General features: G+C 41.6%; 1 protein-coding gene across 3 annotated transcripts in view; it reads right to left on the bottom strand.

Annotated features, from left to right (window-relative positions):
- The window catches only part of clip2 (CAP-GLY domain containing linker protein 2), a 38,021-nt gene that overhangs the window by 2,360 nt on the left and 16,443 nt on the right, over window positions 1–19,218 (bottom strand). The window contains exons 6-17 of one of the 3 annotated variants that reach the window (XM_069145928.1): window positions 17,594–17,791; window positions 17,385–17,488; window positions 16,520–16,580; window positions 14,610–14,714; window positions 9,495–9,875; window positions 8,641–9,219; window positions 8,480–8,537; window positions 7,894–7,977; window positions 6,590–6,746; window positions 1,761–1,920; window positions 906–1,094; window positions 12–71 (exon numbers count right to left, since the gene is read on the bottom strand). In XM_069145928.1, coding sequence (XP_069002029.1) covers window positions 12–71; window positions 906–1,094; window positions 1,761–1,920; window positions 6,590–6,746; window positions 7,894–7,977; window positions 8,480–8,537; window positions 8,641–9,219; window positions 9,495–9,875; window positions 14,610–14,714; window positions 16,520–16,580; window positions 17,385–17,488; window positions 17,594–17,791 — 2,136 coding nt within the window. Of the gene's footprint in view, window positions 1–11; window positions 72–905; window positions 1,095–1,760; window positions 1,921–6,589; window positions 6,747–7,893; window positions 7,978–8,479; window positions 8,538–8,640; window positions 9,220–9,494; window positions 9,876–12,396; window positions 12,448–14,609; window positions 14,715–16,519; window positions 16,581–17,384; window positions 17,489–17,593; window positions 17,792–19,218 lie in introns of all 3 variants that reach the window. The other 2 variants (XM_069145929.1, XM_069145930.1) reach the window with 2 other exon arrangements.

Genomic DNA, 19,218 nt, shown 5'->3' on the forward strand with positions numbered 1-19,218 from the left:
AGAATACCAACATCTCGAGTGCTCCCCGACTCCTGGTGATGAATCCCGTTGGCTGAATTTGCACCGTGCGCCTGAAAAATCAAAATAAAGTCACGAATCATCGGCGGTACTTCCAATCTCAGCTGGATGTAGCTGTTGTTGTTTTTTTTTTCATTTGTTGACACGTTAAAAGATTTGTTAAGTTCCTTTATTCATTTTCATGCAGAGAGTTAGATGAGTACACTGACACGAGTCTCATGCCTGGATGGTAAATACTAAATTAAAGCCAGGAGCTAAGCCAAGCAGCTGCTTTTTGGAAATCAAGTCAAAATATCCAGAATTGAATTCATAATTTCAGTATTAGTGCCAGGCATACAACGTTTTGAGTATTCTCAACATTTCTACTTCATTCTCACAATGCAAAAATTAAATAAAAAAATCTTCCTTCACTTTATTTTTTAATTTTTTTTTATTTCTTAATTTGATTTTAATATTGCGTTATAGATTACTGCACAAGAGACTTCTTTTTTAAATACTTCAAGCAGGGGTCTCCAACCTGTACTCTTATCAAAAGCAGCTTACTCAGCTGAAAGAAGCTCATTCAGCCGGTTTGGTGGAGCTCAGCTATGTGTTTCATTTTATCAAGAGTAGCTCTCGGAGGGGAAAAAAAAAAAAAAGTTTGGAGTTTGAGTCTGATTTAAAACCTTTCAAACTGACATTAAAAACTCTTCATTTTAGTTTTTCCACATCTTCAAGCATCCTATCATCTCTGTTGATTCGCATACAATGAGATTTTCTTTCATTATAAACCTTCTATCATTCTGGCTAGTTTTCACAGACACTCACACCTGGAAGCTTCCTTGTAAAATCACAGCAGAGTAACTGTTCTGCTTTTCCAAGTTGAACCTGTGAAATGATTTCTTTACCGGGCTTTTCTCCGGATGTCTGCGCATGGCCTGGACCAGCTGGTCCACCTGCTGGTTGTGTTCCAGGGCGTTCCTCAGGGCGTCCTCGGTGCTGAGCAGCCGCTGACGCAGGCGGGTCACCTCGGAGTCCAGAGCCGAGGGGTCCAACATGGAGTACCGCCGGTGGTCGGGCGAGGACCGCTCCCGACCCTGAAACACACACACACACACACACACACACACACACACACACACACACACACACACACACACACACACACAAATATACGCATGTTAATACTATATACCTTCAAATAGGTCCTTTCTGCAGCCATAAAAAAGACAACTGTATAAGGTATTAAACTGATGCATTATTGGGTGGCTAAATTATTATCCAGAAAACAGTGACAGAAATTCTGTTTATTGACAGTTTTATGGACACATTTTTTAAAGAAAATGTAGATATTAAACAATGTCTTAGGTCTGGGTTTTAAAGTCAAACTCTCATCAATTTTGAATTTTACACATGGTAATAAATGCATCCCTCTGGCTTGTCAGCGTTATCTTTGCTGACGCTTGGAGAATACACATATTTAATCAAAAATGTTAACAATAATAGGTTCGGCAAGGTAGGTCAAAGCAAAAATAAAACGCTATTACATTGCATTATGGGAAAAGCAGGCTCCAGATCTGCTGCCTCTTGACCCTTAAAGACTGAAAGTAACAATATTTTTGTCAGCTTCTTCCTTTAATTAAGTGGAAGCATGGAATCACGTTATTTAACATTATGACCATGCCCATTTTAAAAAGATGCTGTGCCCAGCAATTTATTTGTATTTGTTTTATATTAAAGAGTACAGTCCCTCTAGTTCTCACCAGCAGCAGCAGTTTTTCCCGCAGGCTCTTGATGTCGTCCTGAAGTTTCTGCTCCTTCACCTTCCACTCGGCCTTGTGCACCTCTCGGTTCAGGTCCTTCTCCATGTCCCGCGAGTGGCGATGGGACTCCAGGAGTAACACCCTCAGTTCATTCAGACTCCTGCAATAATTTTTTTTTTTTTAAAAAAGCAAAAAAACTGAGCGTGTTCTTATTTTTCCAGTATTCCTATTTCTGATGGGACAGAACAATTTAGGATAATCAACCTGATATGTGAATACGTTATCCCGACAGGCCGGCGGGGATTGTATTGTTGACTGTCAGATAAGTCGGCAGATGGACGCTCCATCCATATATTATAAGTTTGTGCTATCGGTGACCCACGAGAACAGTTATCTCTAATCTGGGGTCAACCGCTGCCCAAAGGTGGGTCATCTACTCCGACATCTGCCCACTTATTAAAAAGTGCTGAATATTTATATTTGCGGTAGAGATGCATTTTACTGATAAGAGCATGATTTTAATTTAATAAAAAGCTGCTCTGGTTTAGCCTGTGGTGAACCAGACCCCACTTGAACCAATCAGCATGCGCCGAAACCGGCCCGACACTCGGCCACCGCTGCAACTACCTACAGCCGTTTTTTTTCCCCCTGAGCAACAGCATATCTTTTTTTAAATTGTTTTAATGAACGTAAGCAGCTCGACGAGCTGCTGAGCGTCTTATTCTGCGCTGAACGCTGAGAACCGAGAGTTGCAGTCGTCACTGTCACCGGCCGTCCAATCACAGTGAAGGAGGGGGGCGGGACAAACGCGGCTAACCACCATACGAGCGAAGTAGTCTGTTATCACTGAGCCACAGTTAATGCAGCCAGACTAGTGCTGGTTTTTCCGTCACCACTAAATTGTTGGAGCATTTTTTTCGGCTTGATCAAATTCCTATGTGGAATTGTTTGGCATGTAAAGTATATAAAGCTAAATATCAGTATTGTGTTCACAGCTTGTTTCTAATGTCTCCAAGTAGCCAAAACTCTGTTAATGAAGGCTTAAGGAACACGAAAAGGTTATTTAATCTGTCCTTATTTAAGCCATGTCATCCACACGTCACTGATCATGTTTCCCTCCTTCAGTTTCCTGTTACACCTCTGACATACTGCACCTCTTGCCAAACTCTGTTTACCACAATCTTGCACGCTCATACCACTGACTCATAACGACACAGACTTTCTTTGTGTCATTTTCTAAAAGATCTGCAGTGTTGTGTCAGACTGTTTTATCACTTGCTTCCTAAAAATAATAATTTATTCTGCCATATGAGTCGGGACTAACCGCCTTAAATTGATTTATTTGATCGACTTCTTCAAAGTTTTTAAGGCGAGCTTCTTTTTTCCAAAGTACTTTACCGACTGGAACAGCAGCATTAACATTAAGAAAGCTTAATGATATCCAGTAACCCTAACTCCTTTAGTGCTGTGTTGCATTTACTAACATCATAAGCATCAATAATGTAAGAACTACAAAATATAAGATAGCCAGTAATGTTAGACTAATTGCAACAGCGCTGCATAAACATGTACTGTGTGTGTGTGTGTGTGTGTGTGTGTGTGTGTGTGTGTGTGTCTGGACATTATGAAAACTCTCTATTTCCATTCGGGTGGTTTTAAGTAAGGACCTGAAGTTATGAGTTATTAGTTTTATTTGACAGTGTGAGTTTGGGAAGTTGGTGAAACTAAATATAATGTGTCCAGTAGGCTGGCCTTTGTCGTTTCCCCCTCCGAGACTTTCAACACCACTTTCTTCACGGCATTGTGAGACGGCGGTATGCGCTGGCAGAGCGTCAAATATTTCTCCAAAAGCTTCTGATAAGAAATCTGAGCACAAACACTCATCCGTCATTTTAAAAGCTGCACTAATCAGCGTGTTTACGTTGACGATGGGGTCAAATGGCCGTGTGAAATGGAAAAGTGGACGAACGCAGTGACGAATCCACGGAGAAGAATGCAGCTACCCTCAAATTCATTTGAAAGTCTTTTAAGGTATAAAAAATGTTTTTAAATACAACAAATGCTACTTTAAAAATGAAAAAAAAAAATTATCCACTGACATCCCATAATAACTAAGCCAAATGTATATGACTACACAGGTGTTAATGTGTTATAAATATAAAGGTTTCTTTTAATAATGCAACATTTTTCGATGCAATATCTAACATGTATCTTTTTAAATACTAATTTATTGACTTACCTTTTAATCTATCACATTATTGAGCTAATTAGGGCCCGAGCACCGAAGGAGCAAAAGCCCTGTCGTTATTCGTAAAATTATTATTCTCGTTCCTTATTTTTCTCCGCGAAGAACTGCATTTTTGGAGGCTTTATCATATTCAAAAACTCATGAAACTTGGTACACACATCTCTCCCGGTGAAAAATTTCATATTCTAGTGGAGTCGCGAGTGGGCGTGGCCAAATGGCTCTATAGCGCCCCCTAAACAGATGCTCCGGCGACTACATTTACGTACATGCCCAAAATCCAGTGGACATGTGTATGTCCGTGGCATGGCAGCCAAAAAGTGACCCAAAAGTCATGCTATGGCATGTTGTTAAAAAAATGGCCGGCATTTTCAAAGACAAAAAAGCCTTATGATTTTTTTTTTCTAAGTCATGACAAAGGGGAGGATCGAAGCCTAAACCTTCTGGCTGAGATTCATATTCATGAATATTCATGAATATTCATTCACAGACATTCTTTGCATAGTACATGCATGTTTTCAAGGGGGTTTTCATGACTTTTTAAGATATATTAAATATCTTCCTGTAATGTTCAGTGCATGCAAAAGTTTTTCAATTTCTCCAAACGTTTCAACTTGAACTAAACTAAACTAAATGTTGAATCACCATCAACAGGCCAAGGTGGAATCTGAACCATTAATAGCAACCTTGGTGAAGAAGAATCTTTTACCTGTTGAGTTAACCAGACTGTTGGTTGAGTCCCTGGAAGCTCTGAGTGAACTCCATGAAACTCTTTCTCCTGCCGCGATTTGCCCTCCAGCGCCAAAGATGGTCCACCGGTCTACAACGCCGACTCCGAGCTGGAAACGACCTCATGAAGACACGGGTTCGAGCCCCGCCGAGGTAACACTCACGGTTCACGGTTTACCCGCCGAGGTAACACACACGGTTTACGGTTTACCCGCCGAGGTAACACTCACGGTTTACCCGCCGAGGTAGCACACACGGCTCACGGTTTACCCGCCGAGGTAACACTCATGGTTCACGGTTTACCCGCCGAGGTAACACTCACGGTTTACCCGCCGAGGTAACACACACGGTTTACGGTTTACCCGCCGAGGTAACACTCACGGTTTACCCGCCGAGGTAACACACACGGCTCACGGTTTACCCGCCGAGGTAACACTCACGGTTCACGGTTTACCCGCCGAGGTAACACACACGGTTTACGGTTTACCCGCCGAGGTAACACTCACGGTTTACGGTTTACCCGCCGAGGTAACACATACGGTTCACAGTTTACTGAGGGCGAGTCCCCTTAAGGGTAAGCCACATGGTTCACAGAGGGCAAGACCTCCTAAGGCAAGTCCCTCTAAGGGTAAGCCACACAGGTTCGGGTTTGTAGTCATACTAATACCTAAACCAAAGGTCAACAACAAAATAAAAGTCCAAAAGTGACTTCTTCTTTTTTCATATTTCAGACATGATATAGTATGACACAGTGATGTTAGAGCAGTTGCCTCACAGTGAGAAGTAACTTGAGGCAAGTTGTTCAGTTCAGAAAAAGGTCATACTCCAAAAAGTCATCCAAAATTTCCAAAGTATGTTGTCCACAATATTCAAAGAAAAGTTAAACTATAGCATGTCGTCCAAAAAGTGACCCAAAATTCATTTTTGTATGTAGTATAGAGTATAGAGTATAAAGTATCGAATGTAGAGTATATAGTATATTGTATTGAGTATAGAGTATAGAGTATAGAGTATAGAGTATAGAATGTAGAGTATATAGTATATTGTATAGAGTATAGAGTATAGAGTATAGCCAGGGCGATGCGGCTAAGTTTGATGTTTCGCTGTGACACAGGAAGTTGATGTTTAAGGTCAAACGATGCTCCAAACCTCATGAAACTTGCATCAGGCGTGAGGCATGAGTGAGGCAAGAGTTTTTAAAGATGTTAAAGCCGCCAAAAAAAAAAAGCAATTTTTTTTTTTAAAGAAGAATAAGGAACGAGATTGAATTTTTAAAAAAAATTGCAAGCAGGAATATGCCGACCCTCGCGTGCTGACGTGAAGCTGCGAGGGCCCTCATATCACTATCACTTTTCTATGATTTTAGTGAAGTATCACATCACACTACACCTGAACAGCAGAAAATGTTCATCACAAAGAGACCAGCAGGTTCCTGCAGATCCAAAAAAGATAATTACTTTGTATTACACTTTTTAAATACTAATTATTATGTGGTTTTATTGTATGCAGAGGTGCTTTTCCTTTAGGGGACATTAAAGTTTGAAATTAAGGGTTATTAAATAGAAATGAAAGAAGGCTTCCTGCATCCTCATGAACATCTTTACCGGACAGTAGAATCGCATTGAGACTTTAGAAGCAAACAAACGCTAACAAATGAAAGACGAACGCTCGATAAAAAGCACAACCTGCATTCTTGTTCACTGGCTGCAAAAGAACAGAGGGCTTCGTTTGTTTGTAAAATCAATACAGCCTTCCAAGTATCAGTCCATTATTAAATAGATGTTGTTTTTTTAAAATCACGTCTGCATGTACAAAGATTACATTTTTCCCTCGCAGCTGAATGTTAAACATTTACCTCTCTTTCTTCAGCAGCTCCTGGCTGATGCTGACCAGCTGCCCAGAGGCATCATGTGACTTCTTGGTCATGGACTCCAGCTCTGCCTCCAAGCGCACTTTCTCCTTGGCCATCGCTTCGGCCTTCTTTTCGCCTGAGCGAACTTTGCCCTCCAGAGCTAACGTAAGAGAAAAATTAATGGATTTCTTTTTTCTTTTTTTATATTTTGTTTACGACATACAATATTGTTGTAATAAGTATATTTTAAAGACATTTAAACAAGTTTTTATTTATCCTTCAAATATTATAACTCCTCATATCAAGCATTAATCGCACAAATCGTGTAACAGCTGTAAAAATTCATTATTTTATCATAAATGGGAACATCCTGTAACATAAACTTCAGTCTATGGGACATTACAAGGGAATTATGCATGTAAAATTTATATTACAGGATCTAATCTAATCCATTTCAAATGACTTTCTGCTAAATTTGTGATCTCTGCCTCATTACTTATTTATAAAACCACCCAATAAATCATAATATATAATGATATTTTTTTTTTTTTCTCTGATGAGACTCTTGCCAAGTGAAAAGGAAATGAAAAGCGGCTTTTTTATTTTCATTCCCAGGTTTTTACATCGTTTCCCGTCGACTCCGCTTGGAAAAAAACCTTCTTGTTAAGAGTTAATGCAAACTTCTCTTCGCTTCGAGTTCCATGTTGTTCTTTTTAAATAATTCACGACGCATTCTTCAAAGTGTGTCAATTGGATTATCTGAATTTACACGAAGCAGGGTTTTTTTGGGGAGCTCCTTTTGATGTGAGTGGAACTTTTAGAAAAAGAAAAAGAAAAAAAAAATAGCTAGGTTTTCTCGCCGATGATCAAAGAACGTATCGGCGAAGATGAAGAAAACCCACCCCTCCTCCTCCTCCTCGCCCCCACCACGCACCCCTCACACCCCCGCGGTGAACTCAGCGTGACTCGCGTAAAATTAAGTTTGAGTCTGCAAGTCGCCGCACATACGAGCGCTACACGGACGCACGGAGAGAGCAGCGCTGATTGAATGCTGCTAATGAAGGTCGTCATCTAAATATGCCGCAGACTGACTTTTAGATATTGAGGATTATGGCGGGAAATACTTCAGCCAAACATCCAGCCCGGTCTTGTTTTTTTTTTTTTATTACTGTGAAGAAAATGTTTTGATTTAAAAAAATGAATTCACCAAAAACACTCAACAGAAATTCAATATTCAGGGATATCCTGTGGGAACAAAAGACATCATAGCCTGGGAAAAAGGTCAACGTGCAAAAAAAGACATTTACCTCCCATCTGTGATTTGAGGGCTTCCACCTGGGAGGTGAGAGCAAAGACCTCTTTTTCCCTTTTCAACAACTTCTCCATCGTTTCTGAGGAAAAACAAAAGAAAACAACCAACAGGCTTAATTACACTGTTAAAAAAAAGCACAATGAGCACTGATGCAGGTGTTTGATGTGACACAGTTTGTAAGGTGCTAATCTCACATCTGAGTTATTTTGTTTTTAGCTGCTGTTCTTGTTTTTTTTCCATAAAGACACAACACATATTTGGTTTAATAATCTAATGTAACTCTCAGCGAGAAAAACACATTCCCCAAATTGTAGAAACGTTCATTGTAGATGAAAGAAAAAGGACACGGCAGGGATTTTTTTTTCTTTCCGGTTCTCACAAGCATAAAAGTAAATTAAGAGGAGACACTAATAAACTAAGTAGCGCTAAAGTGTAAAAGGGGTGTTAATAAACGAATAGTATCAGTTTTCATCACTGAGAATTGATAACAAGGAGCAGAATACATAATCACGCCAAGAAAAAAGGAGCTGATTTAGGTTTGTAGAAATGCATTTGGTATTAAAACAAATGGACGCTGATACCTTCGATATTCTGTTTTAGCTTCATCTTCTCGTCTGAAATGTCATTATCTTCTATCACCTGGAAGAGGACAAAGAGAGCCTCAATTAAAGCAACAGCAGCGTTTCATCAAATCGCTGCAGGTATTAGGATTTCTGTTTGTCGCTTCTCCCGAGACGCTCACGTTTGCGTCGTGGGACGTGTAGCGGTCCGCCTGGATGGCCTGCAGCTGGTTCGCCGTCACCCTCAGCTTCTCCTCCAGTTTCTGGATCTCCTCCCGGCTCTCGGCCTGCGCCTTCTGCAGAGCCTGGTAGTCGCTCATCTTCTTCTCCGACAGCTCCAGCCGCTCCCTCAGCTCCTCCGCGCTCTTGTCCCGCTCCGCCCGAAGCTTCTCCGCCTCCGCCAGCCTCTGCTCCGCCTTCTGCAGCTTGTCGGCGATGGCCTCCTCCAGGGCGCGCCTGCCGCTGTGGGCCTCCGCCTCGGCCCTCCACGTCTGCGCGCCCTCGGCCAGCCGTTCCTTGGCCTCCTGGAGACGAGCGCCGAGGTCCTCGCGCTCCTTGGTGAGGATGGCGGCTTCGATCTTGTGCTTGGCCTTGAGGTTCTCCGCCTCCAGCTGGTGCTCCGTCTTCAGGGTCTCCAGGGCGGCTCTCAGCTCCTGGGCGTCCTGCTCTTGGCCGTCCGGAGTGGTGCGATCGCCGCTCAAAGACGCCTTCAGGTCCTCCAGGGATCGCTGGTGGTCGCTCACTAAAGTGTCAAATTTGGCCTGCAGAGGAAAGAATTATCAGGCTGCTTGTTTTTGGGGGGAATTCAAAATTAATTGAGAAGGAATTTATTTTGATTTTCAGCCTGCTGTGAGCAAAATGTGGAATATCTGCCTCCCTCAACGCATGAAAACTGTCCTACTTTAAAAGAACACTACAAACGTAATGCTCTGTGACTTTTTCTACTTTCTAATGCCTGACTTTTCTTCATTGAGCCCCACTGGGAATTGTCCCTTTTCTCTGCTCTCGCTGCAGCTCTTTGAACGCAGTCGAATACCTTCCAGGTGTCCATCATCTCCATGTTCTCCTTGGTGGCCTGCTGGACTTTCTGCTTCGTCTCACTGATGTCCTGGTTCTGTTTTTCCACCAGCGCCTTCAGCGAGTCGACCTCCCGCCGGCTCGCAGCCAACGCCGCCTCGTACTTCTCTTTGAGCTCGCTGCTCTCCTTGTAGTGCTCGCGGCCCGCCGACAGAAGCTGCTCGTGCAGGAGGACGGTCTCCGGCTGGGCGTCGGACCCCGGGCCCTGCGCGGCGCCGTCCCGCTGCGAGCTCGCGTCGCCCCCTCTGGCCTGAGCCTGGAGCTCCGCGATCTCGGCTCTCCTGAGGGCGAGCTCCTTCTCCAGCTGCACGATACGACTCTGCTCCTCGACGGTGGTTTGCTGATGGGAGAGAAAAAGCGGCATCCGTCACTCGCCTCTGGAAGTTTTTTTTTCTTTCTGAGCTTTGCCACAGCAGGAAGATGTCAGCCTTTCAAAGGAATGACCTTATTACTTCAAAAAGGTGGAGGGACCCAACAAAAGAATGTCATTCCAAAGAACTGGTGACCAAAAGTCAGGCCGCCGGGGGGAAAAAAGGAAATCAAAGAGAAACCACCCCGAAGGGTCCTTGCAAAGACTGGAGACGGCCAAGTGCATTCCGGTGAAGATACAGTACAGGTAGATTACAAAAAGTGAGTGGACGGAAACAGATGGATTCAGTTTGGTTCCCTGATTTACTTCCTACATATAAAGATCATACAATCAGTTATGTCCGTAATAATTACAAAACATATTATTTGCTCAATTTAGGACCTGCAAAGCTTCACAGCATCTTCAAACTAATTGTTTTGGTTCTCTGCGCTGCACTTTTATTGTTTGATTTACTCTTAATGTCTGACAACCCAGCACCAGATGGCAAACAGACTGAATGAGCAACTAGCTGGTGAACAATTAGCAACGAAGACTCGACTGAGGAGTTGGTGAAGGATGCATAAACACGCTGCTACATGCCAATGAGTGATCTTAATATCTTAATGTAATCTATGACAGCATAGCTGCTGGTTTTTGTTGCGCCTAAGGAGGAAAAAAACAAAGTTCAGTCAGAGCCAGGCTCGCTTTACAAGCTTAATTTCAATCTTTATGCTAAGCTAAGCTAATCACTTCCCAGCTCTAGTGCCATACTTGATGCTCTTCTCATGTCATTCTCAGAAATAATGATTTTGAGCATTTTTCTTTCCAAAATGGAGAACTACTCCTTTAATTCTTTCAACTTTTTAAAACCTTATCACAAAGTTTTAAGTTCTGGTTTCTTATTTTAGTGTAAGACTGAGTAACTTTGTAGACCTACACTTGGCCATAACACAGAGGCTTACGGCTAAACTAGGTTTGTGTCAGTAAAAACATGAAGGTAGAATATAAACCAGATAAAAACGGGACTGTTTCTGGTGGGATATCGGGAAAGAACTGGCTGTCCTACAGAATAATTGAAGCTTACAGCTTTATAATGAAGATTTACACTCTTTCAACTGAGGTAATGTTAACTGAGGTAACATCCAAAAGAACTGAAGATTGCCTTTAATATATATAAAATTGTGAATATTAAAGTAAGAACAATGGGGCATGGAGAAAACAAACTTGAATCTTTGAAGATAGTTCGTGCTACTTATTGACCACTTAGGGCCAGCGGAACGAGTGTAAAGATCTTCAGTTTTATCACCTCAAGATATTATGGCTTAAAGATTAGCAAACAGTGCAGTTAATGAATGTAAACTCAATTTTCACCAACTTTCTTTAACACTTTTTGGTCTTCACCCAACTCCTGAAGGAAATATTTGGCTCTTTAAGCTGCTAACTTTGCCCGTCTGCTGTTTGGTGCTGGGCGGCTGGAGTGCAGCAGATTAATCAGAGCGCTGCATTTTTGGGAAAGAAAAAAGAAAAAGGAACATTAGGAGAGTTTTTTTCAGGCCAGAAACCCAAAACAATGAGCTAAAAGGCACTAAAACGCTGAGCAGAGGTGAACTACACAGTCAGCTGATAAATCGATGTTGGTTTATCACTATGAGCAAGCAGTAATATAGTCATTTAATCTATTAATAATATACAAATATTAGATTTAAGCCTTCTGGTTTACTTATTTCAATCTTGATACGTATCTCCTTCTCTAACAGGTCATAAGTTGTTCATTATTTTAAAAAGAGTACCATCGAAGTATTGGATCGCATTTAACAAAAGGATCAAACAAAACCATTAGACTCATTATTTGACCTATGCTGCCCGTCGTAATAAAGTTGAAAGGCCTACACTTTAATATCAAAGTATAATTTTCCACCCAACACTCAGTAAACTAAGGAGCCAAACAATCGACGTGTCACCGTCCAAATATTTGCGCAGCTCACTACGTGTGCAAAGAAGTGGAAGATGAGAGAGCACAGCCATTCTCTGATCATCTAGAAGCAGCCAAGCAGATATAACGAAGCCGGCAAACAGACCTCAGCACGGTGACAACCGAACACACACACACACAACTGCAAACATCCTCCTCCGCACACACACACACACACACACACACACACACACACACACACACACACACACACACACTTGTATCCAATCAAAATAAAAAGGGAGATTAAGAGGGCGGACCTGCTGCACAGATGTTAATTTCAACCATCTGGGGGAAAAACAATCTACGAGACCTGACAGTTACGAGATGATTCATATCGTTCGGATGACGGCACGACACACAGAAGTAGAAGAGTAAAAAAAAAAAAAACAAGAGAGTCTATGCAAGGTTAATGTCCTTAACAGCATCTGAAGTCGATTTTTGAAGTCAAGAATTGAGATAGATCAGCAGCGGATCAAAGCCAAAAACAAGATACAATCGTTTTATGTTTTTTTTTTTTTTTTTTTTTTTTTTTTTCACCTTGGTTCTCTTACCCAACCTCAAGGATACTGCGTCATGAGTGCATCTTCCCTGTTGGCAGAAGCAGACATATGGAATCCAGACCTTTTTCAAAAGTGCCTTGTTATCTTTGATGCCTGAAAAACTGAAAGCACAAGCTTGGACGGGTTTGATTTGCGATATCAACGGTCTATTATTGAAGAGGCGTTTCTCTCTGAAGTGCAGCGGCGCGTGTCAAACGTGGTGTAAAGGACGTCCTTCGCTGCGCTCACTGAAGAAAAGCAAATAAATAAACTGGCATGTCGGCTGTGATTTGTCGTGAAACATTTATCTAAGAATCAGCGACGAATCCCATTAACGATTTAACGACTTCTCACGTGTTACCAATTGCGTAACTGCTCGGAAATCAGCGTGGAGGCTCAGGGGGAGAATCAGCCTCTTCGCTCTGTGGAAGTGAAGAGGTGTTATTTCTAACGGTGTCACCTGTCCGGTGCAGCAGGGAGAAAAAAAAATTAAAAAAAAAGGTAAATTAAATGAAAACTAAACGCCAACTTGCTGCAACTGAAGGTACTTGAGAAGCTGAAGCAGCTGAGAGCCTCGACTGACTTTGTGTTTCCCATCACAGGTTGAAGGAGTGAAAGGAGAGGAAGGAGCACATAAAGTCACTCTGGGTGTCTTTATGTGCTTTCAAGGTAAAAAAAAAGAAAAAAAAGAAAAGAAAACAAATATTCAGCTACAGTATAAATGGCGTGTTGGGGATTCAATCCTTGGGTTTTTTCTTGAAGAATAGTGCGAGAGCCACCCACATACTTCACAAACCGATGAGTTTAAAAGGTCAATTTAAAGGCGTGAGGCTGATGATTTCTATAGCTTCATTTTTTTGTCAACAAATTCCATGAAAAGACCAAAACCGCAACCATAAGTAGAGTTGTCATGTTGCCTCATTTAGATAGACTGCATTTTATTAAGTCCATATCAGGTGGCAACCAGCAGTGATGTCACCCATTTGAGTTCGGACTTTAGCCGGCGCCATCTCGTTTGGAGCAGGAAGTGACCATATTTGGGCGAGCTGGGGGAGGAGCCAGCAGTAGATCTGACTCGATCTGATTGGAAACCCGACGATACTACGTCCTTCCCCACCGATGGCAGAAACCTGACTAAACTCTGGGCCTGTCAATCAAACAGACCCGCCACCCAAAAAAAGACCACTTTTTGATGTTTATCTTCTAAATAATGAGGGATTATTTTCAGATGGACTGACAGGAAACGAATAAAAAGGAGTGACTCTAAGCTAACAATACTGCAATGAGTCGTGAAAAAAAATTATTGACTTTGAATTTAATGAGAAGTTGAATGGGAGTCTATGGAGCCGACCTCTAGTGGCACTCGCTGGTATTGCACCTTCAGGCACTTCGGTCTCATTTTTCAGACCCAGAAGCTACGTCCAATTATATATACCGTCTATGGTCCATATGCAGTGAAAAAACTGTTCAGTTTCCATAGATACTTGCACTGAATGTTTATTAATCCGCAGCTGAAAATAGTCCCCAACAGAGGGAATATTTACATTTTAAGTAGCTAAAAAAACGACAGCCGTTTTAAGTAAATTATTTCGCATTTTTAAAAATGAAACACTGTATGGGAGCTGTTTATTAAAATTCAGGATGATTCAGTTGAAAAAAAAAAAAGTATTCAGAAAAAGACTAATGCATTGTGGGTTTTGGTGTTTTCATTGGATTTGTTGACAGGACAACACCAGCCTGATCTTTGAAACTGTTGGATTTTCTCAACAACAGTTTAATCCTCCAAAAATGCCACGCCATGCGAGTCTTAATAGAACCTACAGACCGAAACGTGAAGCTTTCCGAATACCGATACCGTCATGCGATGCGCTCAGAGAACTTCTCTGACGCAGGAAATGCTTCAAACGTCGTCGCTTTCCGTCTGTGAAATTCATATTAAGTTGACATTATTGTCGTGAAAAGGGTCACAGCTCGGAAAAATGAGGCCCAGATTAGAAACGACACGCTCAGATTAGACCCCGGAATGATCGGTGTGCCGATATGTGTAATTGTTATTTGCATGTTTTTTTGGGGGGTGATTTCTGGATTTGAGGTGGAATATGATTTCAACCTGTGCAGCTTGTGAGTTCTCTCTATCATCAACAGAGAAGCAAACAGGTGCAGAACCACAACGGGACGGTGGCCACAGGCAAAGGGCTCGTGCTGCTTTACCCTCCGCTTCTCTAACTGTCTCTGGAGCTCCACTGCTCTCGACTTTTCGAGGAGCAGGCTCCGCTCAAGCTGACGAATATGGGCATGTTCCATTTTCGTCTGAGTCTACGGAAAGAGACAAAAGAGAGAGACAAAAGAAGAAGAAGAAGAAGAAGGAGGAGAAGAAGAAAAGAGACCGAAAGAAAGGGAAGAGACCCGTAAAGATCAACGGGGAATGATGGGGATCAAAACAACTAACAACAGATGATCAAAGGGCAGAAAGTGTCGACAGCAGCACAGAGCTGAGATGAAAACCTGAGACGTGATGGGAGGTTTGAGGAGAACATACGAGGTTAGGTTGCACTCGGATAGAAAAGTGCAGTTTGCAGTTAAAGATGGTTTTTTGGTTTTTTTTTTACCGGTGACTGTAAAATCTGTCCCTGCGGACGGCCGAGAGTCGGTACTGATTAATACAGGAAGTATTATGTGCACACATACACATACAAGTACTCGGAAAAGTTAGGTGGGGAAGTGACGAGCTGAAAATGTCCATGCATTTTTATTTATTTATAAAAATGTAACATTGCATGAAATTTATTCTATTTATTTTTGTATCTTTAAAATTTAACAATGATTGAAATGTATTATAATTATTGTTTATCTTTAAAATTCAACATTGCATGAAATGTATTCAAATTAAAAACATTAGCAGATAAATCAAACTTTCTTACAGTTTCTCACACGTTTCTTAGTTATGAATAATGATGAGTTATTTTTCTTACTTTAAACAAATATAAACGCTAACAAATCTTATTCCTTCTTCATAAAAGCACATCAGTGAGGCGCACAGTTGCACTGGTAAAATTCTTTATCATGAGTTTGAGACCTTAAATTAATTTGGACTGCTTTACTATACAGCACCAAGTAATAATGTCTTAATCTGCAGCCGAAAATAATCCCAACTAATCCACCTTTTGATCCTGTTTGAGTCACATTTATTGAAAACTACAATGACCTGCTGTTATAGAAAACTACTGAGCCTTTAAAATGATGTATGTGAAGGGTTTTTGAAGATTTACGTCTTAATGAGAAATTAATGTGTCTTGGAATTACGGATTAAGGAGGGAGAAGGTTTTGAGAAATGTACTGGCCCATTTTTCATGAGATTTCTTGACATAACATTTATTTTTATTTTTTTTTTAATGACGGACTTAATCCTTTAAGTGATCTGAGAGTTTCATATTACAGTAGATAACCTTAAAAATACACTTTGAGTTTTATTTTGTTAACAGCGACGGCCTATTTTCCATTTTCTTGTGCAAACATGGCCGCCGTTTAAATGCCACATCACAACTGCAGCAACACAAGGTCGCAGCGGCTTTTTGATAAATTGACACAGTAAAGTTTACTTTTGTCTCAAGGAAGTTTCTTGGGCTTTAATGTTTTAGAGTAGTGGCGTCGGCGCGCTGCCTGCGCGAGGCTAAGAGCACATTTAAAAAGCCAACAAATTGGATTCGCCTTCTTTCTCGAAAAAGAAACGGGAGCGAGGACAGATCTTTACCTAGTGGACGTCAGACTAAAAGTACAATTAACACCTGCGTTAAAGTGCTCTCTGCTCGTGAAACATCTGTAGCAGACGGCGTAGCGAGAGCGGGGAAGCTGCTCAGAGAATATTATATTTTTATGCACATTTAATCCACGGAAAATGTTTAAAATTCGCGTTTTCTCACTTTTAACTTTGCATTTTTTTGCACCATTTATCACCCTCATCTTTCTTATTGCGTTGGTCTCCGGGATGTGCATTGATGTTGACGGCGTCGTCACGGTTACACAGCACGAAAAACTGCCTACTGAACCAGGTGGCTGTGGTATTAAAGGTTATTACATTCGCTGCATTATCGATCCAGGGATTAATAATTGTAAATGAATACCTCCAGGTCTCCTTTGGTGATGGACTCCTCTTCCACTCTGAACTGCAGGTCCTCCACTTTCCTGTAAACACATGATGTCAGATGTCCACAGAGGACCGTGAGCTGTTTGAGTCGCTCCGAGTTATCGGGCGTGCTGCAGTCTAGTCTGAGTTTAGTTGTGTTGACAAATCGATATCTTTATATCTTTAATAGTTAAAAATTCTGGGAAGTTTTGTTCTCCTCTGCAGAGCCGGATAAGGACACAGATTTTAATTTCATGTCCGTGCTTCCAAAATGAGGAAATGTTCCTTTAATTTGACAGTAAAGACCACAACCTCTACATTTCGGGGGGAGTTCTGTGTTTATTCATCCTTCCCGGTGCATCTGTGCGGAAAATCTGGCGACAGGCTCAGGGGTCGCGTCTGCGTACCAAAACCTGGCAACCTCAGGGTGACGACAAGAATTCAGGATGCTGCACACGAAACACTCACTCGGCTATTTTTTATTTTTTTTTTGCATTTCTATTGATGTGCAGAGTTTGGCAGACAGGCTAGCTGTTTCCCCCTGCTTCCAGTCTTTATGCTAAGCTAAGCTAACCACGTCCTGCGCATCGATCCTCTTGCCTCCCTTAAAAAAAAAAAAAAAAAAAAAAACAAGCAAATATCTTGGATTTTATTTCCTAAACTGTTAAAACTATTCCTTTAAGATACAGTCCGGAAAACACTTCAATGAAATAAACAGTTATACTGAATCCTTGCAAGACTAACTTAGTTCATAAAAGATGAAAAAAAACCAGAAAGAAAACAGTGAAAAGATGATTTACAAATTCATTCTATTAATACACATATATGTTAACAAACAATAATAAAAATTTGAGTGACATCACCTTTTCTCTTCCTCCAGCTGATTGGCCAGTTCCAGTTTATCTTTCTGTGTGTTGGCCAACATGGCTTTGACTTGCTGGAGGGTGCTCTCGTTCTCCGTTAAATACTGTTGGGCGGAAAGAAGAAGGCATTTTTTTGACGCGTATGCTGACAACACCGCTCCTCCTCGGACGGGTTCGCTTCCCGTCGCTTGTGTTTTTTTTTTTCATACCTGCACGTGCTGCGCTTTGAGCACGCTCAGCTCTTTCTCCACCTCGCAGATGTGGCTGTTGGCCTTGGCCACCTCGGCCCTCTCCAGGTCCCTCTCGGCCAGCAGCTGCTCGATGTGCTGCTGCTTCTCCTTCAGGGCTTCCTGGAGGGCGGTGGTGCCCGAGATCTTCCGGGCGTAGCGCGACGACGTCTCCGTCAGCTTGAAGGAGAAAACCAAAATAAATTTGAAAGAAAATGAGGAAAAACGTGGTTGGAAGGACGAGACAGACGGGATTAGACTGAATTCATCTCGTCAGATGTAGCGTAAATCAATAAATCTATTGATTTCACATCAAAGTTTATTTTCCCTAAGATCGTGATTACATCACAATCGAGGTAAAAACTGTTTTCCTCTGATGACGAAACTTTGCTTTCTTATAAAAAAAAAAAAAGTTTCAGATGATCACAAAAAAACTATTTCATGAATTTGATATGACAACACGCTGAAGTCATGCGATCACATGATGAATCCATTACCAAAACTCGCGTTGAGATTATGAAAGTTATCCGACTGTCACGATATACAAAAAAACAAACAAACCCCCCCCCCCCCCCCTCCTCCCTCAGAAACACCACAAGCTTCTCTGAGCCTGAAACACTGCTTTCAAACAGCACATATTTCTCAGCCTTTAAAAAAGCCTTTGGTCTAAAATTTGACATCTTCTTTCATCCTCTCAGGAAATATGTGGATTGCTTGTGAAATATCCGCAACATCCACATCAAAAGCAACAAACATTAAATTGGGCCGAGAGAGTGGCAGTTTTCACTTCGGCCACTAGAGTATGCTCTTTGAAAGGAGTCAAACCAGCTTTCATTTAAAAACAGAAGAGCTCAGAGAATGGAGCTTTGTTCAGGGGAAAAAAAGGGAAGAGCTGGGAGGAAGACGGCATTTTATATTTTTAAAAAGCCTGAAGATTTTGAATTCGCGATTGTTTTTGGCGGATTTTATACGTGTAATAAGAAAAGTAGATAGAAAAAGAGAATTATTTTTAAAACAGGCTTTAAAATAAGGTTAAAAATAAGAGGTTCAAAGGTCATGGATTTCTGCTTTTGTGTATCTATTATACATATATATATTATATAATCCAGCCAGGACGTGACATTAGTTAAAGTCTTGCAGCCGTGAATACTTTTTTTTAACGCTGTATTAAACTTATCGTGTCTTCAAGTTGATCTTCCTACAAATTCTTCATGCAGATCAGAGACAGTTCCTACTTCCTGACCACTTAACGAGATGAACCGTGGGACACCGAACGTCTTTAGGAACGACGCTACGTCAGAACACTTTGTGCGTAGTAATTCACAAAGGCTGCTTTTCAGTGCCGCCTCACACCGCTGCCAACAATTAAGCAAAGTGAAGGGGGAGTGTTTCTCCGTCCGGGACCTGGCTCGCGACCCGGAGGCCAAAATCGATGCGAGACCCCGCCGGCGTCCCGTTCGTCGTAGTTTTTCCTGCCAACCGTCGCAGAGGATATTAGTCTTAAAGACACGTCATGGTGAAACAAGCTGTTTGAGATTTTAGGGTTTTTTTTCTTTCTTTTCAGCTTGCAGGTCAGCAGATTTGTTGCGGTTGTTAACTGCTCAGCA

Source organism: Embiotoca jacksoni, unplaced genomic scaffold, assembly GCF_022577435.1.
Source record: "Embiotoca jacksoni isolate LCO1_2020_lvr unplaced genomic scaffold, fEmbJac1.0.p SCAF_13, whole genome shotgun sequence".
NCBI classification, from domain to species: Eukaryota; Metazoa; Chordata; class Actinopteri; family Embiotocidae; genus Embiotoca; species Embiotoca jacksoni.